The sequence below is a fragment of the Felis catus genome, chromosome D4 (assembly GCF_018350175.1).
Source record: "Felis catus isolate Fca126 chromosome D4, F.catus_Fca126_mat1.0, whole genome shotgun sequence".
In the NCBI taxonomy this organism is placed as follows: Eukaryota; Metazoa; Chordata; class Mammalia; order Carnivora; family Felidae; genus Felis; species Felis catus.
The window spans coordinates 85,780,084-85,805,074 of NC_058380.1; the positions used below are offsets into that span (position 1 = coordinate 85,780,084).

General features: G+C 48.3%; 1 protein-coding gene across 5 annotated transcripts in view; it reads left to right on the top strand.

The window, feature by feature from the left end:
• GARNL3 (GTPase activating Rap/RanGAP domain like 3) overlaps positions 1-24,991 on the top strand; it is a 149,783-nt gene that overhangs the window by 257 nt on the left and 124,535 nt on the right. For 2 of the 5 annotated variants that reach the window (XM_045043198.1, XM_023242730.2), the window contains exon 2: positions 16,976-17,146. In XM_045043198.1, coding sequence (XP_044899133.1) covers positions 17,004-17,146 — 143 coding nt within the window. In that variant the 5' untranslated portion in view covers positions 16,976-17,003. Of the gene's footprint in view, positions 1-35; positions 119-446; positions 606-15,446; positions 15,531-16,975; positions 17,147-24,991 lie in introns of those variants that run through there. The other 3 variants (XM_011288430.3, XM_023242728.2, XM_045043200.1) reach the window with 3 other exon arrangements.

Genomic DNA, 24,991 nt, shown 5'->3' on the forward strand with positions numbered 1-24,991 from the left:
GGAGTAGGTGGGCGGGGCCTGGGGCTGGGCTGAGGGGAACGGAGCGGGAGGGGCGGGGCCTTGGGCCCGACCGAGCTGAGAACAGGGTGAGCGGTTTGGGCGTGTTGGCCCGACGCAGGTGAGGAGAGCCCGCACCCGGGACGCTGTGGGGCCGCCGTGGAAAGGGCGTGGCTGGAGCTTGAGGCCGGGGCGGGACGTTGACCCGGCTGAGGAGCGCGGGGAGAGCAGGGCTGAAGTTCGGGGCGGGGGCGGGGCGGGACCTAAGCCTGGTTTGGGAGCTCGGGTGGGTGGGGCTGAAGTTCGGGGCGGGGCCGGGGCGGGATCTGGACCCGGCTGCTGGTCACGGAGTGGGCTGGACTGAAGTTCGGGGTGGGGCAGGGGCGGGGCCTGGGCCCGGCGGAGGCGCGCGGGGCGGGGCATGGGCTGCGGCGTGCGAGCCGAGCGTCCCGCCGAGCCCCGCCGAGGCCCGAGCCCACCCGAGTGCGCCCGAGCCCGCGGCCCCCGCCCGGGGCGATGGAGCCGGAGCCCGGCGGGGCGGCCGCTGCGCTTCTGCGGCAGAAGAGGGCGGCGCTGCGGCGCAGGGGGTGCAGCTTTGAGAGCCCCAGGTACAGCGGCTGGGGAGGGGTGCGGCCGGGAGGGAGGAAGCGGGGACCCGGCCACGTGGTGGGTGGGGGGCACCCTGGGGGGACCGAGGGCTGCGAGACCCTGGTGTGGGGAGGGGTCGCTGGGGGGGGGGGTGGTCTGAAGGGATCCGGCCAGGAGCCAGGGCCAAGCGGCCGGGGGTCGAGGGGTTCTGGGCCGCCCGAGCGGCAGGTGCGGGAGGGGGGTCGCCCCAGAGAAGAACCAGCGAGCGTCTGAAATCCAGACCCGACGAGACGCCCCCCAAGCGTCGGTGCTGAGGCAGGCCCCGAGCAGAGCCGGGCTCCGGGCGGAATTCGGGCTGTGGAGAATGTGCCGTGCCGCCTCTTATAAAATGCTCAAGGACAAGGTTGGGAGATAGTCCCCTGAAGTCCCGGGGAGGTCTCCCTCCTGCGGGAGCCTCTCTGCGCTGCCCCAGGACCCAGGCCAGCCCCAGCCTCCCCAGCCTGGCTCTGTAGGTAACGCACACCTGCTGCCTCACAGCCCCGCCCATCCTCGTGCGGTGTGGCCCCCAACACGCCCGGCCCCTGGTGCCCCTCTGACCCGCCGCCGACGCCTTTCCTCTGCAGGGGGAGCCGTCCCGACCCCCCCTTGTTTGGCCTGGGGAACTCTCCTGTAACTGTCCTGTTCCGTTCCTTCTCCTCCCTGGACCCTTGCTCCACTGACACGCCTTCCACCCGCTCTGCTCTGCCAGACTCATTCCCTCAGCGGGCATTTTCTTAACTCGGAGCGCCTTCTCCCGCTCCAGCCTCGCTGAAGTCGGCCCTGCCCTTTTCCGGGCCCCCGGCCTCTTCTAGATGACTCCAGTAGCCTCGCAACTAGACTTTATCCTTCCACCTCTCGGATCCACATCCTCACTGGCTGCTGGAGGGGTCTAACCGAGACCCCCTCTCCAGAACTCTCTGTCTCCCACAGCAGGGATGGGGACTGGGGTGGGGGGACATGAAGAAAGATACGAGGTGGGACTCCGGTCCCCACTGAGGCGGAAAAGAAGAATCAACAGCTAGGCTGACAAACCAGGATCCTTAATGTGAGGTGGGAGGCCCTGGCACAGCCTGCCCCCTCCCCCTCACCCCAGGCGAGTGTGAGCGTCAGGAGGATAGGGACCATCGCAGTCATGTTCACTGCTCTGTCCCCAGAGCCTGCCTCAGGCCTGGCCCGTCACAGACACTTACTATCTATTGAATGAATAAATGCCTGACCAGCTGGTCCTTCTTTCCCTATGCTGTGCGTTTCTCTCATCAGTGCCTTTACTCATGCTCTTTGCTCTACTTAGAAGAGTCTTTTTTTACTCTTTGGGTAACGCCTGCCCCCTCCTCCTCTGGGAAGTCTTCCCTGAATCCCAGGCTGAGCTCTGTGCTGTGTATCAGTAATCTGTGTAATCTATCTGCTATCCCACAAACGCCGTGTGTAATTACCTGGATAACAAGTCTCCCCCACTAGTCTGGGAGAACCAGGCAAATCGCTTTCTGTCCTTCTGGTGGTCCTTCAAGTCCTCCAACTTGCTGTTGGAACACGAAGGAAAAAAAATGTACCAAAAGATGAGGCTGAAGAGATGAGCCAAAAGCTGGATCCAGGCCTGAGGTAGAACATTTAGGTCAGCGCTGTCCAACAGAACTTTCTGCAATGATGGGAACATTCTGTGATCTGTGTGGTCGGATACTGCAGCCACTGGCTACCTGTGACTACTGAGCACTTGAAATATGGCTGGTGCAACTAAGGAACTGAGTTTTAAGTTTTACTTGACTTTCATTGATTTGAATTAAGTAGCCACATGTGACTAACGTCTGTGCCATTGGACAGTGCCGGTTTAGAATACTTTTCTCTTCCTCTGACTTCTCACCTTTACCACCCAGTCCCTTGTCTTCATGACCTCACACCTGAAAGACTACATGATTTCTTGAGAGGTTTTCTTCTCTATTTAACGCTCTATGACAATAGCGGGTCAACCTTAGAAATAATGATTACCAGTTTTCTGATTGTAAAAATAACTTATGTTTGTTGCAGTACAATTCATTTAGCCCATTTTTTCTTTGTTATCATACATGCAGTGTTTTACCAGTTTTTCACTCTTACTAAGGACACAGTGAATCCATGTGCATTAGTCTGTGCGTGAAGAGGTAATCATTTCCTTAAGGTAAGTTTATAGAAGTGATGGAAATGATTGGACCCAAGGAAAGGGATGTTTTCAAGGCTTCTGAAGCATAATGTCAAATTGCCCACCAGAAAGTCGTGCCATTTAACAGATCTCCCAAAACCACGTATGTGTGCCTGTTTTTCCCACCCACAGTGCGAGGCATGATCATCTGTAAAGTGGCCCCTGGTTTTAATTTGAATTTATTTGTGTGGTGGCGAGGTGAAACTTTTTTTCTCATATTCATGTATAATTTGTACTTCTTTTTAAAATGAAATACATTTGCATGCACTTTGTCTATTTTCCTTTGGAATGTTTATCTTTTCCTTATTGAAGCACGTTATTAAGGAAATTAATTTTTTTGGGTCAAATATGTAGCACATTTTTTGCAGTTCATTATTTGCCTTTTAACTTCATGATGTTTTTTGATAAAGTTTTTGTTATTTTAAAAAATTTAGTCAAATATATTTATTCCTCCTGTGTATGCTTAATTAGAAAATAATTTGCTAACTTGAAACAGATGCTCATCTACAATTTCTCTTAGTTTTGTTGCTTAAAAAAATATTCCTCGGCGGGGCGCCTGGGTGGCTCAGTCGGTTGAGCTTCTGACTCTTGACTTCAGCTCAGGTCATGATCCCAGAGTCATGGGATTGAGCCCCGACTCCGGCTCCACACTGAGCATGGAGCCTGCTTGAGATACTCTCCCTTTCTCTCTCTCTCTCTCTCAAAAAATTCCTCTTTGATTCATTAATCCAATTATGTCACTTTTTTTTTTTAATTTTTTTTTTCCAACGTTTATTTATTTTTGGGACAGAGAGAGACAGAACATGAACGGGGGAGGGGCAGAGAGACAGGGAGACACAGAATCGGAAACAGGCTCCAGGCTCTGAGCCATCAGCCCAGAGTCCGACGCGGGGCTCGAACTCACAGACCGCGAGATCGTGACCTGGCTGAAGTCGGACGCTTAACCGACTGCGCCACCCAGGCGCCCCCCAATTATGTCACTTTTAAGGGAAACTGTTAACAGCTGGCTTGTATTGGGTTGACAGAATGGACAATTAGGGCCGTGGGAAGAAACATCACCTGTGATATATCTTAACCACATGAGTGTGTGGGTCCCTACAGCAGGCCTATTGTTCCAGAAAGTTCAGGGTGGTGATGGGGTGTGGAGGTGCTTAGAAGGCTCTGCCGGTGATTCTGACGGACCACCAGGGATGAGAGCCTCAGCCTCACTTGTGAGCATGCTGCCAGATTCGCCTCCCTGACTCCAGAGTCCTCAATTACTACTCATTTCCTGTTGTGCAAAAAGTTTAAATGCCACCATCTCGTGTATAGGGCCTTTCAGAATCTGGTTTAACCATATTTACTCAATCATCTTGTTGACATCGGGGAAAAAAAAAGCATTACTTTCAAAATGGCAACTGTCTTTGCTAAATATCCTGTGTCAGCTCCGTTCACTGGCAGGCAGACACAGTCCGTGATGAATGTAAAGGAGGAAGGTATGGCCCAGGCGTTAGGCATCCAGCCAGGTGGCGGTGAGAAAGACCAGCTGGGAAATGTGGAGGCCAGAGGGCAAGACACTTAGGCTGTTAAACCCCTTGCCCTGGATGTGTTTGTTCTAATTTTCTAGGAAGGCGTATCAGATTGTGTTCAAGAACGAGGGCTTTAGAGTGAGACACGCCTGGGTTCAAGTTTCTGTCTTTTCGGTTGTCATGTGTGCGGCCTTGGCCAAGTTGCTTGACCCTCTGACCTTTGGTTAACCCATTTGTAAAATGACGGTAACACCTATCTTGCGGTTCTGATGTCGGCTTTAAGTGAACTGATTTATGCAAAGCACTAAAAACAGCATCTGGCACAGAGCATTACTAAATGGCAACTGTTATGGACAAAAATGATTAACATTTATATGCAAGTTCTCAACCTTTCCCTTCCTCTTGCCTCGTTAAAATTCTAGCTTTATTTCATTTCTCCTCCTCCCCTACCCTCAGAGCAAGGTCCTGCCTTGCTTTTTTGCATTTTTGAGCTGCAGATTTAGGAAGAGAGGGATTGAGGAGGACACTAGGCACACAGGGCAGTGGTGAAAACTGGCTGATAAAAAACTTTCAGGGGGTGTTTAGAAGGGAGAGGTACAGAAACTCACCCACCTTGTATGAGGGAGACTAATAGGTCTCCCTCTTGTTTTCGTGGCTCAAAGATGTATTTTAAGAAATATATCTAGGGGCGCCTGGGTGGCGCAGTCGGTTAAGCGTCCGACTTCAGCCGGGTCACGATCTCGCGGTCCGGGAGTTCGAGCCCCGCGGCAGGCTCTGGGCTGATGGCTCAGAGCCTGGAGCCTGTTTCCGATTCTGTGTCTCCCTCTCTCTCTGCCCCTCCCCCGTTCATGCTCTGTCTCTCTCTGTCCCAAAAATAAATAAACGTTGACAAAAAAAATTAAAAAAAAAAAAAAGAAATATATCTATTACCTTTTGTGACTTTTGCGGTGATCGAGAAATACATTTGATGAACCAGAGTTATTTTAAGTGACTCTATTGCTTTACTATCATTTTGGCTGCAACACTTCATGGAGCCAAACCACACATGAGCCACAGTATTAGGGTTACTAACGTGTAGGACTGAATTTGAAAGGCAGATTCTAAAGGTCAAAGACTTTCAACAACGCGTCACTTGAGTTAGCCTCTCAGCGGTTCTTCAAGTGTGGTCTCTGGACCTACGGCATCAACTTGGTAGAGATGCGGATTCTCAAGCCCAACCTCAAATGTGCTGAATCAGAATCTCTGGGGATGGGGGCTCAGGAAACTGTACTTGGGAACCAGGCCCTCTTGTCCAAATATGGTGGTTCTCAAACCGAACATATATGAGAATCACTAGGAGGACTTCCCAGAACAGTTCTTGGGACCCACCCCCACAGATTCTGATTCACTAGGTCTGGGTGGGTCTATCAATTGTATTATTGCTTTGTTGTCGTTGTTAATGTTTATTTATTTATTTTTGAGGGAGGGGGGTAAGCCGGAGGGCAGGGGGCGGGGGGGCGCAGAGAGAGAGGAAGACACAGAATCCGAAGCAGGCTCCGAGCTGCTCCGAGCTGTCAGCACAGAGCCCGACGTGGGGCCCGAACTCACAAACCCTGAGATCATGACTGAGGCGAACAGAGGCCCAACTGACTGAACCACCCAGGCACCTCCTGTGAATTGTATTTCTAACAAGCTTACAGTACTACGGGTCCAGGGATAGATTTTGGAAACCACCCTGCTAGGTCCCTGCCAGAATTTTTTTTTTTTTTTTACAACAGACTTCACAGCTGATCACCTTCTGCTTATTACGTCTAAGGTCAAGGAGCCCACTACTGCGAGCTTTTTTGTTATTGGGCAACTCTATGGCCTTTCCTTAATAATGAAGTCAAAGCTTGCCTCATTATGTTTACCACGAATCATTCACGATTCTGCTTTCATAGCTACTTGCAGCAACAATGCCTGTGGCTCTGATGCCAGGTAAAAAGTGATGGCTTGGATGGTGGGGTGCAGACTCAGTGGTCAACTGGTTCTTACTCCTTTCTGGCTACCCCGGTGTGATCATCAAGCAGTTCTTCTGTAGCCGCAAGCAGGATTAGTAACGCATTGCATCTTTTCTGATGGGCGCCTTACCGGTTGTTAATTTTTCTTTTTGGTTCGTGCAATTGCAACATTCTGGAGTAAACCAAGCAAGCTTTGGGATAGGACAGACCCAGGTGCTCAAATCCATAGGCTTTCTTCATTTTCTGGGTTGACTTTGTTTTCCAGGTCTTTCTGCATTTAGGCAAAGAAAGTTAACCATTTTGGGCTTAACTTTCTTTTTTTTAATTAATTTTTTAAATGTTTATTTATATTAGAGAGAGAGTGAGACAGAGGGCGAGTGGGAAAGGAGCAGAGAGAGAGAGAGGAGACACGGAATCCAAAGCAGGCTCCAGGCTCCGAGCTGTCAGAGCCCAACGCAGGGCTCAAGCCCACCGACCGCAAGATCATGACTTGACCCAAAGTCTGACAGTTAACCAACTGAGCCACCTAGGCGCTGCGGGCTTACTTTCTACCAGTATACAATCCCAGCAGAAAGTTAGTGCCTCTCTTTCGATCGTTCTAGGGCATGTTTCCCAAGCTTGGCATTCATTGTATCTCTCGGGTTGTATGCTCATCCTTGAACCAATCTTTTTGGCCAGAAGTGGGTAAAGCGTGCTAATTGGCCGAGTCTAGATCAAGTGCCCAACCCGGAAGAGAGGGATTAGATTGCTTCCATCCGTAGAGACCAAGAGGCAGTGATTGCCCAAAGGAAAATCCATAGTGCTATTGCCAGAAGGGAACTGGATACTGGTTTGACCCCTCAAAAAAAGGTATCACCACATTTGGGAAGCTTTTCAAAATACAGATACCCTGATGCCACCCGAGAGTCACAGCACTGGGATTTCTGCATCTTTTAGTTCTCGTCGTAAAAGACTACCTTAGTTGAGTGTTGAAAGTATGCTTACTAAGTTTAGCCGCAGTGGGTGCGGAGCCCTACATAGAGATTTTGAATCACAAATAGAAAACATATTTTCTCCTTTCTCAAATATTGCTTCCTACATAGTGGCTTCCTTGTTAGTAATGCATATAACCCACACCTTGTGAGAATACAAGACAAAAGCTTTTTGTTCCTGAACATGGCTTTCAAGGCCAAGATAGGGTCACAAAAGAACAATTGTCTCTTATGCATTGTGTTGCCTTCTTCTTCCTTGAGTTTCTCCCGACTTCGAGATTCTTTGATTTTTTTTTTTTCTTTTTTTCCAGGAGACTCTCTTCCCCCAGGTAGTTTCATAAACAATTATTTTAATATGGGCTGTTTTCATAATCTTCATTCCTCTATATTATGTAGTTATTCTTTTTGTTTGTGTTGGGCTGTTAAGTATTTAATCACAAATAAATCTGCCGCTGTCAGTTTTCCTTTGGAAAAACAGCAGTCTTCCTGGGAAGGATTATTAAGAGCTGTCTTGTATTGGGCTGACATAATGGGCTCTTAGGGCCAACAGAAGAAAATTAATTTTCATATTATGTCTGTTCTCCTAAGAGAAGGGAAAAAACAAGTTTTATTATTCGCCAAGAGTTTAAGTTAATGCAAACCAGCTTCCTTTCTCAGAGGAAGACAATAGTCAAATTCATTTTGCTTTAGAAGGTTAATATGAGAAATTATGTTTGGTTGTCTGGTTTCCAGAGTTAAAGATCTGAGCAGAGATGGAGCCTGACAGGCAGTGCTATAAGAAAATTATTAGACATTTGGCCTGTACAGTGAGACTCGCTGCTGGTTTTCCTGAGGGAAAAAAATTTCTAAAGCAGCATATGCAAGTGCAGGGGTGTGGGAAAATATGAGCCACACATCTGCTTGTCTCTGGAGCTAGGATCTTGGAGGACAGGAGGCAGATGCGGGTTAGCAACGAGGTGTCACTGCCGAAGGAGGTTTATGTTAAAGGCTGTTCCTGTTCCTGCAGGATTGCTTGTGAAAGTAAAAAAAAAAAAAAAAGCCATTGGGAGAATAGCAATATAATGCTAATAATTTGATGCCAAAAAGATTAAAAAGATTGACGTCAATCTCTGTTTTCTGAGTTGGAAAGATATCGAGGATATTCGTAGACGTTAAGTGAAAAGAAGCGAGTGGCTTCTTCTGGTCATAGCATAGCAAGTGTGTAGAATTACAAATGGGATTTAAAGTTTTCTAGGAGCCATATCTTTTTTTTTTTTTTTTTTTTTTTTTTTTTTTAAGTAGGCTCCGTGTCCAACACGGGGCTCAAACTCACAACCCTGAGATTGAGTCACGTACTCTACCGACTGAGTAAGCCAGGCTGACTCACCCCCTGTGGTCGCCATATCTTAAAAAGTACCAAGAAACAGGTGAAATTAATTTTAACAGTTGTTTTTGCTAACTTACTATATCCAAAACGTGACCCTTTTAACATGTAATCAATATTAAAAATAACGAAGATAATTTACTGTTTCTTTTGGTACTTTCTTCGAATTCTGGTGTGTATCTTACACTCACGGCATCTCAGTGGAGACGAGCCACATTTCAAGTGCTCAGCAGCCACATGTGCTCTGCCACTCCCTCGCTGGATAGCACAGATAGGGATCTTGGGTAGGAAGTTTGTGAAAGAGTCCATTAAGGTTTTTGTTTGTTCCCTCACTGCAACTGTGAATCACCGTGAAATAGGAGAAGGAAACAAATGTGGGGGGGGGGGGGGAAGGATACCAGAAGACTTTAGGAAAAAGAAAGGAATCACTAACTAAACATTAGTCAGAAAGGACGACTGTAATTTGATGGACTTTCATGAACTGTTCGCATAAATCCCAACTAAAATTTAGACTTGGAGAGTTAAATGTGAAACCATTGTGTCACGGATACAGGATGTAATTAAAAAAAAATTGGTTGGGGGGAAATCAGTATAAACAGTCTAAAAAATAAAACGGGGGGGGGGGTAATGATTCTCTGTGTCAGATGTTGCTGATAGGTCAAACAAGAGAAAGAACTTAGAACTGACTGTTGGATTTAGCATCGCAGGGTCATTGGCGGCCTTTGACAAGAACAGTTTCTTTGGAACAGCGAGAGTGAAAGTCACCCTGACTTGACTTCAAGAGATCAAGGAAAGGAACTAGAAACCATGAATGCAGTGAGCTCTCCTCTGGCGTGGAAGGGCTACGAGTTGAAAAATTGTTGGTTGGTTTTATTTGGTTTTGATTTGGGGTTTTCTGCTTTTGCTTTTGTTTTAAAGAGAAGTTTATGTCCGATGGGACCGATCCAGTAAAGAGAAAAGATTTCAGTAGCGGGGGAGGGTGTTTTACTTGATAAAGAGAAAATTCACAGAGGCTATAATAGCTGCCTGCCCAGATTTGAAAGCGTGTCAAATGAAAAAGGAATTGGGCCCACTCCACTCTGTGTATGGCCCTGGGCTAGACCTAAAATCACAGTGGGTATGAGGGATAATAAAACAGATTGGGCTCAATACATGAAAGTACATTCCAGCAGTCAGTACGCCCCATGCTAGCACGGCTTGCTTCAAGATGCAGCAAAATTTGTATTACTGGAAATGTTAAAGCATCTATAGGTTAGACTAGTATTTCTCAACTCTTTTGTGTTTTCAGCACACTTGTGGATACACCAGTTTTTGGTGGCACACTTGAAAAGACGCAAAGCAGTGTTAAGCTGGTCAGGGACAGGGATAGCATAATCGTTACCCACCTCCAGCAGTGACCTGAGAAGCACCTCCAATTAGCATGCTGTCCTTTTGCTTGTCCTTCAGCACTTCTTCGCTGTGTGAGCAGAAACGGCTTAGTGCTCTAAGCACGCTCTCTCTTATATTCAGAAGGCAGAATTTCCACATACTCCGGAAAAGTCCAGTCTTACATTGTTGCCACTGAAGGTTATACCCACCATTACACCCCCACAGAAGAAACTCTCGCCCTGCTCCACACTCTGCACAGGGTCACATGAACCATTCAGCTCAAAATCCAATCTGATAAACATCCCTCTCGGAGGCCTGTCATTCAGGAACCAGTTGCAGACCACAGAGTCCTCTCTACCTGGTATAAGCAGAATGAGATTTAATTGTGGCACAGGGAGTTGAGTGCTTACAAAGTTGTTGGCAGGATGGATAGGAGACTCCAGTCTGGGAGTCTGGGAGCCCCCAGGAATAGCTCCTAGGCCCCAGAACCACTGTGCTCTGCCCTGACCAGGAAGGCTGCCATTGATAACAAGAAGCTGACGGGTCAAGCAGCTGTCACCACCTTAGCTAGCTGCAGAGCCATGCTACCAACTCTGCTTTGGTCCCCAAGCTGCCACTGAGGCTTCAGAAAGCTATAGATTCAAGAAGCTGCTGACTCCAGAACCACAACAGCTCTGTCATGATCTCTGAAAGCAAGATGGCGCCCCGTATCCTCTTTATGAATCCTCCAGACTTTGTTCTGAGGGAGAGGCTCTCGTGAGTGCATCTGATTTGTGGAATCGAATTCATCTGCAGAACTCTGAACTGCAACGAAGGGTAGGACATTGACGTTCCAGCTTTCTAACTGTTGCGCACCGGAATGGGGCTGCGATGGGTATTGAGTAAGTCATTCCACGGGGACTGCCATAAACAGCATCTTTCTTTAATCACGGCAAAAATCAATTAGACACGTGGATCAAAAGTTAGTAGCAAGCCAGTGAGGGTTCCTGTACGGAGGTAAAAACGAGAAATCAGCCCTCAGCTAGCTGGCTGAAGTAGACTTGCCAACTCTCCGTGTCAATGATTCTATAGTTTTAGCACAAATGGAAGTGAGGGCGTAGGTACCTATCTTGCATCTTATGACAGGAGAGGAAAGTGTCTTTGGAGGGGCTGCCAGCCATTAAGTATTTTCCAGTGTCAGTGCCATATATCAGGCCTGGATTGATGTCTTGCAGATGGATCGTCTTTGCTCCATGCACTTGTCACAGTGCTCACAAAGTAGCTGCCTGTCAGAGATGGGCAAAGAAATAGAGCAGGTCCCACAGCGGTCTGATTCAAGCCACCAGTGTGCCCTCATTCAAGAAAGGCCAAAATAGTCTGACATAGTCTCCCTATTCCAAGCGAATATTTCCCTCGTGGTTTTGTATTCACATGGTCACCTACTCATTCAGCAAATAGCAAGTACTTCTGTTTGCTAGGCACCGGAGATACCCAGTGAATAAGACAGGTGGGGCTCCTGCTCTCATGGAGAGAACATTCTAGTGGAGGGAGGAGACAAGGTACCAGTGAACAAATGTATAACGTTTGCAGACAGAGGGATTCTGCCTTCCCATGCCCCGAGCTCCGCTCCCTCCCTTGACTGCTGAGCCAGCTCAGACCCCAAAAGCTGACGTTGATTTGAAGAGAGGCAAGAATGATGACGTGTGCTTGATTGAGGTTGTTTTCAGCCAACAATCAGAGCAAGGATTAATGCGTAAGATCGAGGGCTCAAGGGAGTGGGTGTGGCTCTCAAAAGGCTTCCAGGTTCCTCCTGGGATGTCAGCGGAAGCTCTGTGATCAGCGCAGCCTGCACCGAGGGGGAGGTCAGACACTTCGAAGGAGCCAGAACCGAGACCTTGTTGCCTTTTATGTCATTTTGCTGCTGCCTTTGGGGGTCTGCCTCCCAGCGTTGGAGACAGCACTGGTGCCCCAGTGGCGTCCTTCCGTGGTCTGTTTCTTGCTGCATCACGGACGGGGCCTGGCCTCGGCCACCGCAGCTGCTGGTCCCCACCTGGGGCGCCCGGCTGAGTTCCGCTCAATGGCTGCTGATGCTTCCTCGCGGCCATCAGCAGTCCACATGTCTCTACTCACATCCCTTAAGACTCACGACACTAACACTCAAGGCACACTGAGGGCTTGGGAGTTACAACCTGAGAGGGGAAAACTGTAAACTGTTCTGAGGGCTGCTCTGCATAAAAACCCAGGCACCTGCCAAAGGCCCCCTCCCAGAGGTTCGCTCACCAGCACCTGTTTTCTTCTCCTTCGGGCCCGTCTGCCTCCCAGGAAGCACAAGGACACTGAATCAGCCTTTTCCCAGCCACAGTTCTAGGGCATTTTACCTTAGAGCCATATGAAGTCTGTCTGTTGTGTTATTTGATCATTTGTTTTGAGAGAGTTCTTGTTGTTTTTTTGTTTTTTGTTTTGTTTGAGAAAACAAAGCTGTTACATGTTTTCATCCGATACCTGTTAAAAATCTTCTGGTCTGTCCTCTTCATCTGCCTTTGGCAAACGTTTTTTTCATAGGTCCTGGGCTGGTTTGTTCCTGCCTGTCCCTTTCAGAATTGAAGCAGTTCTGTCCGGGTCTGTGTTTAACCATTAATAACGTGGGCAGATTTACCTCGACTCCCTTCCCTAGTCTTCTGAGCAACGGTGCGTCTTCTCTGTCAGAGCTGGAGCTGGAGGTCTGGCCTCGATGCTCCTCAGGAAGCAGGAAGAGTCCAGAGACCGTGGGAATGTGCCATCTGTTTTTCCTCTCTCCTCGGGCTCTTGTTCCCATCTGCCAGCCCCCGTGCCTGTGGTGTTTGTGAGCCCGTGGCAGGAGTCGCCTGGAATTTCCAGGGCAAACAGGCCCCTCCGAAGGGGGCCTGGGTCAGCGTCACCTCCTATGACTCGCGGGCCTTCTTGTGGTGGACTCCAATGTACTTTTGGCTAATGTCTTTCAAGAGGGTCAAATGGCTCCTAAGATAGACTTTTTCCTCCCGCCTTCAGCCTTTCCTCAGATTAGGCCAGCCCTTCTTATTAGCGTGCTGAGGCAGTGGACGTGAGAGAGAGACAGAGAAAGAGTGAGAAGAAACAGCTTCTTCCCAGTCTTGCCCAGGCTTCCAGTCCTCATTCCCCCAAATCAGGTATTGTCAGGCCTTTAGAACATTCTTGCTCACCTGCCTCACCTTACGTAAGGTGGTGGAACGCGGTGTTCGCTTTCAAATTCGTCCACACATACTGTGTATAGCGGATCTTCAGAGCACGGAGTTTGGCCATTCTCTTATTTCAGTAAGTTTCTTCTATATATTGGACTATTTTTGCTTACTTCCGCGGGTTCCAAGGAATTATGCCAAAGCACACTTACTCTGCCATCCTTCCAAGAAGTTCCTCAATTGCTAACTATATTAAGGAGCGAGACCATAAAGATAAAATGTCAGGAGATTAAGAGGAAAATACATTTTTTTTTAAATTGGGAAGTTAAGCCTAAAAAAGATAACAAATGAATGGAAGGATTAACACGGACCGGTGACGAGACAGAATTTGAACAGTTAGAAAATGAAGCTCAAGAAGTAGCCGAAAGGTTAAAAAGCGAAACTCGAAGGGTAAAGTTCTGGCAAACGGATACAATTGGTTGGCAAAATCTAAAAGAGCTAGCATTTAAGTATTTTTAAGCAAACTTGAAGAGTCAAGGGCTAGAGAATCACATGCTCAGACAATGAATCTAAGTCTTTAAAGGTTACAGTAAACTAAAAGGTTGAATGGAAGCCGTATATAAGGTTTGTCTCATTCTATAATATTCCGTATTAAAGATGTACCTGTAGGGGCACCTGACTGGCTCAGTCAGAAAAGCATGCAACTCTTGATCTTGGGGTCATGAGTTCGAGCCCCACTCGGGGTGTAGACATTGCTTAAAAAAAAAAAAAAAAAAAAAAAAAAAGATGTACCTGTAGTGATTGACTTACAGAGGTGTCTAAGAGTGTGTTTAGGTAGAAAAGTGCCAGAATATTGCACAGTCTGCATATGTAAACATCCCACCAAGCTTTGCAGACAGGTAGAGAAAGGAGCCCTACGGATCCACCGCTCTGGTAACTGGAAGCAGGAAGGGAGTGGACATGGATGTTGTGGGCACAGTCAGGTACCCCCCCGGTCCCCTCACTATTTCTGGGCCCTTCTCCCCTCCCCTCTTCAGTGCACTGTGGCTCCAACACCCACACCAGCCTTGCCTCTTCTTAGATGCGCTGCCCTCGCTCCTCTGTAGCTGCTCTGTGCGCTCGTGCAGGGCTCCGCGTACCTGGGGGTTTGCCCCAACCTCACCTTTGGCCCTCAGCTCCTTCTCAGGCGGGACAGCTGAGGTGCTGTCCAAAATCTAAAGCAAGCCACATAGGTGATTTTACATTTTCTAGCGGCCACTTTAAAATTAATTCTGCTAGTCACAAAATTTTATCTCCACGTAATCAATCTAGAAGTTATTAATGAGATGTCTAAAATCCTTTTGTATGTGTATTAACTCTTTGAAATCAATGTGTATTTCATGCTTCCACATCTCACTTTGCCCACATTTCAGTTACTCAGTTGTCCCATGTGGCAAGTGGTGGCCACTTTGGACAGCCCAGCGCACCCAACCTGAAGCTGTCCCCTCAGAGGACTTTGCCTGCAAATGAAACCTCATGGCCCTGCCTTGCTTCCTCCACTCCTTTGTGGGCTTCTTTTAGGAGTGCGCTTTTTTTTGTTTTGTTTTGTTTTTAAGTTTATTTTTAGGGGGGCGCCTGGGTGGCTTAGTCGGTTAAGCATCCGACTTTGGTTCAGGTCATGATCTCATGGTTCGTGAGTTCAAGCCCCGTGTCAGGCTCTGTGCTGACAGCTCAGAACCTGGAGCCTGCTTTGGATTCCGTATGCCCCTCTCTGCCCCTCCCCTGCTCATGTTCACACGTACGCTCTGTCTCTCTCTCTCAAAAATAAACAAACATTAAAATAAAAAATTTAAGATTATTTTTATTTATTTTGAGAAAGAGAGCACGAGCAAGGGAGGGGCAGAGAGAAAAAGAGACAGAATCCCAAACAGGCTCCACGCTGTCAGCACAGAGCCCAACGTGGGGCTCAAACTCCCGAACTATGAGATCACGACCCGAGCCCAAAATCAAGAGTCAGATGTTTAACCGACTGAGCCACTCAGGTGCCCCTAGGAGCACAATCTTAATAAATCTTTTGCATATAAGTAATTTTTTTTTTGTAATTTAAAAAGTCTGGAGGGTTCAAAAGGAAACAAAAATTGTATCTCTCATCCAGAAGCCCTGCTTCATGGTTTGCTTGTTTGTTTGTTTGTTCATTGCTAAGGCAGCCATAAATTCTAGGGAGTCTGGGTTTCGGAAGACTTGGTGGGGGGCGCGTCTCACTGAGTAAAGAACAACTGATAACATCCGAGATCCTTGTTTCTTGCCGTTTGTCAGATGTGGAAGTCTTGGGCCTTTGGTGTCTGTCTGGTTGGTGCCGAGATAAATAGCCTAAAGCCATCCTAGGCTAAGATTATCTGGAAGTCTGGCTCAGGTATGCAGCCTGTGGGCTCCCCGGGGCCAGGAAGCCACAGGGGGGAAGCTGGGTCAGGGCTCACAAAGGAGGATGCCAGGGCGACCTGGCAACGGCGGCCTTTTTTTCTTTTTTAACATGCCTGCAGCCTCACTGGTACCACTGTAGCAGCTTGCGAGTGGGCAGCGCCTGTCTGGCTCCACACCACCAGCCCGTATAGACTCCCTTCTCTTGGCATCCAGTCCGCGGCAGGATGGTGGTTCCCCGTGCAGATGCCTCTTCCTCATTGATGCTGCTGCTTGAGCCAGCAGGCCTTCTGCGCTCGGCCTTGTCACAGTCTTTACTGAGAAGGCATTATGAAGAGGCCCTTTTGGCCACAGCGTCATCTCAGATAGCTTTTTATTTCCACTTTTGCATTCCCGAGTAATTGGATTTTGTTTGCTTATTTGTCACTAGAAGTAGAGGTGAGTGAAGAAGGCTGCCAATTGGCTCAGAAGATAAGGCCAGTCGGGAGCAGAGATACCCCCCTTTCTCTCACAGAGCCGCCCCTTCCTCCCACAACTACCTTTCCCACCTTCCTCGCTGTGTCATCAGAGAAAGGAGCCAGACAGGTTGCAGGAACCCGTTTCTCGATTTATTCCTGTGCGCCACTTGATTCGACAGGCTTTTGCAGCTTAGGTACTGTGTATGCTTTTAGTCTTGAAGTGTGGATTTGGTTCTTTTCATCTACAGTGTTGTTGCGAGTATAGGCCCTTTTAGTGGCTTTTTTTTTTTTTTTTTTTTTTTTTGCATATTTTAATTGGAAATGAGGAGAGAAGACCCAAGCACTCCTGGACTCACACAGTGATGGCCGGGAGGTCCCTCCTTGGGTGATTCTCCAGAAGCACTTGAGGCAGAGCTTTCTCTTACTGAATGAAGGTGGCCTTTTTTTTTTTTTCTTTCTTTTTCAAAGCTTATTTTGAGAGAGAGAGAGCACAAGCACAAGCGGGGCAGGAGCAGAGAGAGAGAGAGAATCCCAACATGGGGCTCGATCCCACAAACTGCGAGATCATGACCTGAGGCGAAATCAAGACTTAGCTTAATCGACTGAGCCACCCGGGGGGGCCCCAAATGTTGCCTTTTCTGAAGGAGTTTGTGACAGCTTGCATGCCCACTGGTCCTCCTTTTACCTTAGACCCCACTGGCTCTTGACACAGTGGATGACTTCGCTTAGTACTGAGGGATGTGAGAGGATTGCATGGGTCCTGGGGCGCACTCCTCCCCCAGTGCGCCCAGGCATCACCTCCGCACAGCGAGGGGGTGCTACTGTCTCGGTGGGGCATCTGGGTCTGGCAAGTGCCTTGGCTTCACCCCTCTCCCCCAACTTCCTAATGGGGCTGGCCTCTAGGGGACAGTGTCAGAGTAGGCCAGTGATCGGCCTGCCATTCCTCTGCTCTCAGTGCCTTTCCCAACTCCTTCTGCTTCAGCTCGGCACCCCAGCCTCCAGGCCCACCGATGGATCCGCTGACGAAGGGGTCCTGCGGGAGTCAGATGGCACAAACTCTTCTATGGAAAGCCAAGTCATCGCTCTCCTTTGGCATCCCGCCTCTTCAGATGTGGCCAACAAAAGACCCTGAAGTAGAGTCCCAGGTCAACCTGTAAGTAAGTAAAAGAAACATCATCTGTTTGGGCTCGGGCTCATGCTCACTCTAACCTGAAATCCTTTAATGCACAGGAAGAAAGTACTCTTTATCTTTTTGGGGAGAAAAGGGAGGGAGGGGGGAGCGGATGTTTGGTTGGGGAATTTCTGTTCTTAGTGATGCCTTACTCGTGTATTATTTATTTACTTAGCACTAGAAACTGAGCACCCACTCCGGCCAGGCCCTGTGTCAGGCAGGGTGAGCAAAATAGATTCAGTCCCTGTCTTCCGGGAGTTTGCAGCTCATGGGACAGATAGCCATGAATCAAATAGTCGCACAAATAAATACTTACAAATGGTGACAAGTGCTATGTGTTGCCTTGATTCAGCAAACAGTTACAGAATGCCTTCTGTGTGCCAGCAGCATCCTGGGGATATAAGAGAATAAGACCGTTTCCTTACCCTTGAATACAAAGGGAAAAGAATCCAATATTACTGAAAAATGATAATAATTATACCATAGCTAATGTGTTAGTAGGCTCGCATCCCAGAGGGTGATAACTGGGTTTTCCTGTTTACTTCTGAATCCCCAGGGCTTTGTTATGATCTACCAAAAATACCTGTTGGATGAATGAATGAGTGAATGGAGAAGAGAATACGAGACATGGTGCTTGGTTCTCTAGGGGAATCAGAGGCGACCAGGTGCAACGACATGATTGACTTAAAAAACGAACAATATGCCTCATCAATTCAATATGACAAATATTTACCAATATGCGCTATACCCAGGGCTTTTGTGAAGCTAATTCCTAGCTGGAGGCAGGAGTCAGAATCCCTGCGGCTGGTAAACAACTTTTGCCTGAGCCCCACCCGAGAGATTCTGATTCACTGGCTCTGGAATAAGCAAAAGAGGACTCTTTTTTTTTCCGTTGGCACTCACAGAACTTAGAGCCTATCCAGGGAGACCGACAAGTAACCAAATAACTCCAGTCTTGCTTGAAAAGAACCATGTATTAAAGTGCTTTAGGAGTAAGTACTCGGCTGGGGCACAGGGAAGAAAAGGGAAAACAGTTGAGATCGGCCTGGTGGGATGAGGGCAGGAACAGGGGAAGAAGTCCTCTTTAAACAGGGGGAGCTACAGAGCAAAGGCTCACATCCATGAAAAGTATGTTCCTGCAGTTTTGACAGGCGTCAGAGCAGTGGCTCTTAAGGCTGACTGCCCATGAGAATCAATCCCCCAGGAACTTTAAGAAGCCTGCGCCCACTCCTCCAAGATTCTGAGGTCTAGGTAGGACACAAATACCAATACTTTATGCAGCTCTGCAGGTGATTCTCATATGCGGCAAAGGCTGAGAAACGCTGCTTTTACAAAAGTGACCACGTGTAATGAAATGAATACAAAATAGCTGTCAGGCAGCTTATATGCCTAGCTAAGGGCTCTGAACTTTTATCTTAGGCAATTGGGGAGGGAGCCTTTGATAGCTTTTATAATCTTAAGAGATAATGCAGTGTAAAAAGTACAAGGTTCACACTGTTTAGAAAAATTCCTGATTGCTAGTTCTGTAGTGGATTCTCCAGGGAAACCAGGGCAGGTCGGGAGTCACCGCGGGCTTTTCAGAGCGACCGCCATACCTTCCATAAATGGCCCGTTAATGAGAATATGAGAACTGAATCTGAAACTGAAATCTGAAATTTCAGTAAACACTGAATTATCAGAGCAAAATGATCCCGTTGCTGGCAAGGTAGACCCTCCATCTATCGAGGGTGAGGCGGAGAGAAGGTCAGCTCGCGTGTCTCGAGAGAGCTCGGGGCAGAGCCCTGGCACCCAGGGGCACGACCGGCTCCGCCTCTTGTAGACTTCAAGCCCCACAGTGCTCTGCGCGCATGACGCAGGCAAAGGGGCGGGCAAGACTGCAAGAGAGCCTATGAAACGTAAAAAAAAAAAAAAAAAAAAAAAAAGCGCCCACTGTTAGCACCTGGAAGGCCCTATTGGTGAGTTGTCTGGTTAAGGGTGGGACCAAGTCCTGGTGATTGGCGGCAACCTTGCTGGCCAGGCTGCAGCCAGAAGGAGAGGGTGAACACTCAGCGGCAGGACTTGAAACTGATCTACCGGGAACCACATGTTGGGTTCTCTGGAAAACGGGCTAGAAAGATGTGTAAAGATATGTCTTTAAGAACGGCTGCCTTTCTGTGGGCTGCTCATTCATTCATTAACTCATTCATTCAACAGTATTTATTGATGACCTGTGTACCAGGCACCTGTGCAAAGATCCTCCCGTCCACGTACCAACCAGGCCCGACCTTGCTTAGCTTCTGAGATCAGACGAGCTCCGACGTGTTCAGGGTGGTATGGGCGTAGACAGGTGTGCAAACGTCCTAAATGCGTTTTCTCCTATGGTCTTCATGAAAAACTGACGAGGTGGCCATTGTTAACTCCATTTTACAGATAAGAGAGCTGAAGCCCAGAAGGGTTAAGAGACATGTCCAGGGCACACAGCTTGTGGCAAGGCAGAGATTTGAACCTAGGTTTGCCCAGCTCCGATGCCAGTTTCCTAACCTCAGGGTGCTCAGCCATGCAGTCAGCAGCAAAGTATTTATGGAATGTCCGCATGCACAGGCATCTTGATATGTATGAATATATATGTATACATATTCAAGTGAAGAATATAACGGTCACCAATCTGGACACCAATCTGGACATATTCTGATGTCAAACAATTCACTGAGTACCCATGTGCTGTGCTGGGCCCTGTGCCAGGTACTGGGGATGCAAAGAAAGCCTCTCCTTCCAGATGAAGGGGGCTGAGGAAAGCGCTATTCCCTAGGGCAGTCCAAGGAGATCTCCCAGTGGAGGAAATACTTGAAGGGTGAGAACTTTGCCAGGCAGAGGTGGGAGAGGCCTCCCCAGACAGAGGTGACCACATGTGCAAAGTCCAGCAGCATTAAAGCACGCTGGGTGTCTGGGGAACTATGAACAGCCTTGTTTCGCCGGTGCTTCTTGAGGAGTGGCTGGCGGTGAGCCTGAGAAAATAGGTAGAAGCCTACTTTCCCCCTGGGGAGTGGCAAGGCTTAACCACCCACTAAGAAGTTTGGTCTTGAGTCCCTCAGATGGGGCATAGCATAATCAGATTTGCCTACTGGAAAAACAACTGGTGTTGGTGGGCAGCTTGGTTGCAGTAGGATAAGGCTGGTGGTGTGGGCCCTATTAGAGTGGCCAGGGAGGTTGATAGAAGAGTTCTAATGAGTGGCGGGAACCATGGGATTGATTCAAGCAGTATTGGAGAGGAAGATTAGAGTGGTATACATGTGGGTGGGGGGGTGTGTGAGTGAGTGACCCTTTGAGTTTTGACTCAGGCCACTGAGTGATTGGTCTTGCCATTAACAAGAGGACCCTGAGAGGATACGGTACAAAATCCAAGACAGAATAAGACAAAAGACAAAAATCATTAGGTAAATGTCATCAGTACTGAAGAGGGGTACAGTTACATCTCTGAGGGCACGAGGTGCTTCGGAAAGTCTTCTCAGAGAGAATAATATGAAGTAGACCTTGAAAAGGGAGAACTTCCCTTCCTTCTCTTTTTCTTAAGTGGATTTTAATAGGTAGAGAAGGGAGAGGAGGATATTTCAGATGGCCAGAACTTGGTTTGCCTCTTGTGTGGTACAGTAGTAGGAAGTCTGGAAAGTCAGACTGGGGGGCGGGGGGGTGGGGGGGTGGGGTATATTGTGAAAGATATTGTATGTAATCCCTGGGCCACGGGGGGACTCTGAATGGTGTTGGAGACACGCAAATGATGGTTGGAGCCCCACTTTGGCAAAGTGAATTTCACAGCTACGTACGGCAATGAGGCCAGGAGCCAGTTAAGAGATGGACTAGGATGTGTCTTCTTGGTTGTAAGTTATGTAAACCAACCCAAATTAGGCCAAAAAAAGGAGAACGTTTGGGTTCACGTAACCAAACTAAGGAAAGGGACGGATCTAGCTTCGGGGATGGCTGGATCCAAGGACTCAAATGCTGCCAAGTCAGTCCAGCTCTCTGTTAGTCCTTACCTTCTTGTAATTCTTAGCCCTGCTTCTCTGTGCCTCTTGGCCCCATTGTCTCCTACTGTCTGTGAGTTGTCACCTTGTAGCAGGCAGTGTGATCTCAGGCAGCTCACAACTTAAGAGGAAAGATCTTTCCCATTCGTTAAAAGAACCCTGGGGCAGGACTGTAGTTGGCCAGTCTGAGCCTCGTGTCCATGCCTGGTTTTGTGGGTGAGTGTACGGCCAGGGGAAGCGAAGATGGTTCTTGTTTACCCTGATGAGCAGAGCAGCCTTGGAGAAGAAAAGGATGGTCTGCATGTAGGAGAACAGGACTCAGATGGGTCACAGAAGCCAGCGGAGGGGTTTCAAGACATAGAGTGGTCCGTGACTGATCACAAAAATAACTTAGGACATGTTTTCAAAAATGTGGCTCATGGAACCCGTTTAACTGGAATCCCTAGAACTAGGTGGCACTCAGGTGGCTGGATTAAGGTGTCAAATGCAACCAAAAGTCTGCAGATCGAACCGCAGTCTGACAGTTGAATGTGATGATTAGGAAGCTGTGGGGCACTTTGGAGAATACCACATTTTTGGTTGGGGAGGGAGGGCAGGAGGCACACGGCAAGATTCTGCAATCCCCACTTCTCTGAACTCATAACCTTGTTTTAGGACTATTACTGACCCTACATGAGGTAAAATTTCCTCCTAGACCTGTTTCAGCTCAGTACCTTAGGGGAAAACTCAGGAAAGCTATAGAAAGATGGCTATTGAGGGCCATTCTGCCTTAAACAGACGTCAGCCAGAAGGGGAGGGAAGAAGGTTTGAAGAGTTTTTAATCCCCTTTGAATTACCTGCGAATTCTCTTTTACAGTCTTTCCTAGGATTCGTGACAATATACTACCAAAAAGTTGGATTGCTTACAACGTGTAATTCCAACTCTATGTCCCCCTCACTAGGGTGAACTGGCAGTGGTTTACTTTTTGATCTTTTGAGGCAAGTGACCGTGTATTTGGAAGAGTTTGTCTTCAAGGCATTATATAACTATTTTAGGCAGTTTTGTACTTAGACATTTTTAAAAAGGCTTATTTATTTATTTTGAGAGAGCATGTGAGCGGGGGGGGTGGGGGGGAGAGAGAGAGAGAGAGAGAGAGAGAGAGAGAGAGAGAGAGAGAAACCCAAGCAGGTTCTGTGCTGTCAGTCCAGAGGCCGACATGGGGCTCGATCCCATGAACTGTGAGATCATGACCTGAGCTGAAATCAAAAGTGGGATACATAACCAAATGTGCCACCCAGGCACCCCTGTACTTAGACATTTTTTTTTTTAATTTTTTTTTTCAACGTTTATTTATTTTTGGGACAGAGAGAGACAGAGCATGAACGGGCGAGGGGCAGAGAGAGAGGGAGACACAGAAACGGAAACAGGCTCCAGGCTCTGAGCCATCAGCCCAGAGCCCGACGCGGGGCTCGAACTCACGGACCGCGAGATCGTGACCTGGCTGAAGTCGGACGCTTAACCGACTGTGCCACCCAGGCGCCCCTGTACTTAGACATTTTAAAACAGCTTCCAAAAGCCTTGAGAGACCTAGTCTGTTCCTGAATGAAGGGCCATGTAAATTTAAAACACAGTGCTAGAAGGTAAGCTTTTCGGTTTGCTGTCTGGGGAAATTCTATTCCCCTGTCTTCGTGTTTCTTTGGTGAAACTTCGGCTCCACCCCCGTGGAGGGAAGAGGTTGGACCACTAGCTTGTCTCGTCCTCCCTTCCCCCTCTCGCCTTTGGGGCTTGGTTGCGCGCAAATCTTGTGTGTTATCTCCTCTCCTGTTTCCATTTGGAAAAACACACCTTAGTCCTGTCTGCCTCGGTCTCCCCTGTTCGAGCGCGCCAATCCAGGGACAGCAATTCTGCTGGCAGCCATTCAGGCAAGTATCCCACAAGTGGCTCGTTCCAAGGTCTAAACTGGAGGGACGAGAAAGTAGTAGGAAGCCCACACATTTGCCAGTGAGACTCTGACAGTAAGGAAGTTGATATTTTGGTTTCCATTTGCCTGACGCCGGTCACTAATTCTTAACCGACTCCAAACACAGAGCCCTGGTTTACTGATGAGCTCCTATGGCTCCCATGATGCTGAGACAGGCAAGGATTTGTGTGGGTCTCGTTAGATCGGAGGGTCTGGTTTGGCTTGCTTGCTTGCTTGCTTTGCCGCTCTTGTTCCTCCCTTTCTTAGCGGAACGTGTAGCACATAGAAAGTGCTCACTAAATATTTGTTGGGTGTTACATGAAGGGTGATAGAGCCGAGGTGCCAGCTAGGAGGCTTCTGTCTGCAGTGATGAGGGTCCGAGCTAACGCAGGGAACGTGGAAACGGAGAGGAGAGGAGGGGTGAGGGATTGAAAGACATTCTGGAATTCTGTACATGCCACAGGTGCAAAACTGGTGTAGAGAAGCCTGTGCGCTGCCACGGTGTTAGCAGTAGCGAACAATGGAAAACCAGTACCTAGGGAACTGGTTAAATAATACACGATGCATCCGCTCAGTGGCATACTTTGTGGCCATAAGAAAGAATCCGGGAGTTTTTTTTGGTGCTAATGTGGAAAGATCTCCAAGGTACATTAAATGAAAAACTAACAAAAGAGCAGAATTGTATATAGCATGCTACCGTTTGTGTGAAAAAAAAGGGAAGAGGGAATATGTATTTTTCTTTGTCAATGGCTAAGCGTCTCCGGGAGGTATGTGAGAGGAAATGGGGGGTGGAAGGGACAGGAGAGAGAGAGGCTTTCCCCGTTACAGCCTTTTAGGCTCTTTGGGTTTTGAACCAAGTGAGTGCGTTCCCTCTTCAGAGAGTGAAATACAAATACACAGATACAGTCAACTTTCAAAAGCGGCACTGGGCAGGCAGCAGGAACCGGGCCCGGCGACCGATCTGATGCTGGGTGTGAGAGAAGGCATAGGTGATTGCCCTGAACCTTGCACCTCGAGTGGCTTACCGGAGAAAAGACGGCAGTTCCGCTGAGCTGCGCACGCAGGAGCAGGTGTGAGTGTGGTCCGGGCCTGCTGGGGTATCCGTGGAAGTGGGGCCCGCAGTTGGAAGTCGAGTTTGCAGTTAGATCCAAATCAGAGCTTTGGTTTGGGGAGTCATTAGCTTAGAGGTAATATTTGAAGGCACGGGAGCAGTGAGGTCCCCAGGGAGGGAGGTGGCCTGAATTGAAAGGAGAGGAATGCGGATCTTCACCATCCAGGCTAGGCATGGGGTTAAAAGACTGTGTTGCTGCTTCATGATCAAAGAATGCTGGTTTTGCTCTGCCAGGACATCCTGGCCCTTCCCCGGGGGAACCCGGGCTTCCTGCGCCCTACTCACCACGGAGCCCAACGTCCCCTGGAGGAATAACCGCTAAAAAGCAATCCTGTTTCCCCAAGGAGGTTATGCTGTTGCCAAGAACTGTATTCCTTTGACTATTCGAGTTTTCTATTCTTTCAAATTTTATCGTCCTCAAGGGCCAGCAACCCATTTTTGGTGCTCACCTCATCTCAAAGTCCAGCACAGAATGCTGTAAGGACACACTATAAATAGTGACTGGATAGTATTACTCTTTCTGATTGTGGTTTTTATGGAGCAAAAGGAAATAGTTTAGGCTGCCCTGCCCTAAATTCCCCTCGCTAGCACTCATTTTTATAAGTCCCGTTTTGGCCTGGGAAGCCCTCGTTCTCACTTGTTCTCCTGACATCTTCTATAGTAATAGACGTTCTTATTAAAAGACTTTGCCTCCTACACTTCTGTAAGTTTGGTTTAGCCATCACTTTGCTTCCTTTAAAAGCTCTTTCTCACCCTCGGCTTCGTAGTCTCATTTTCT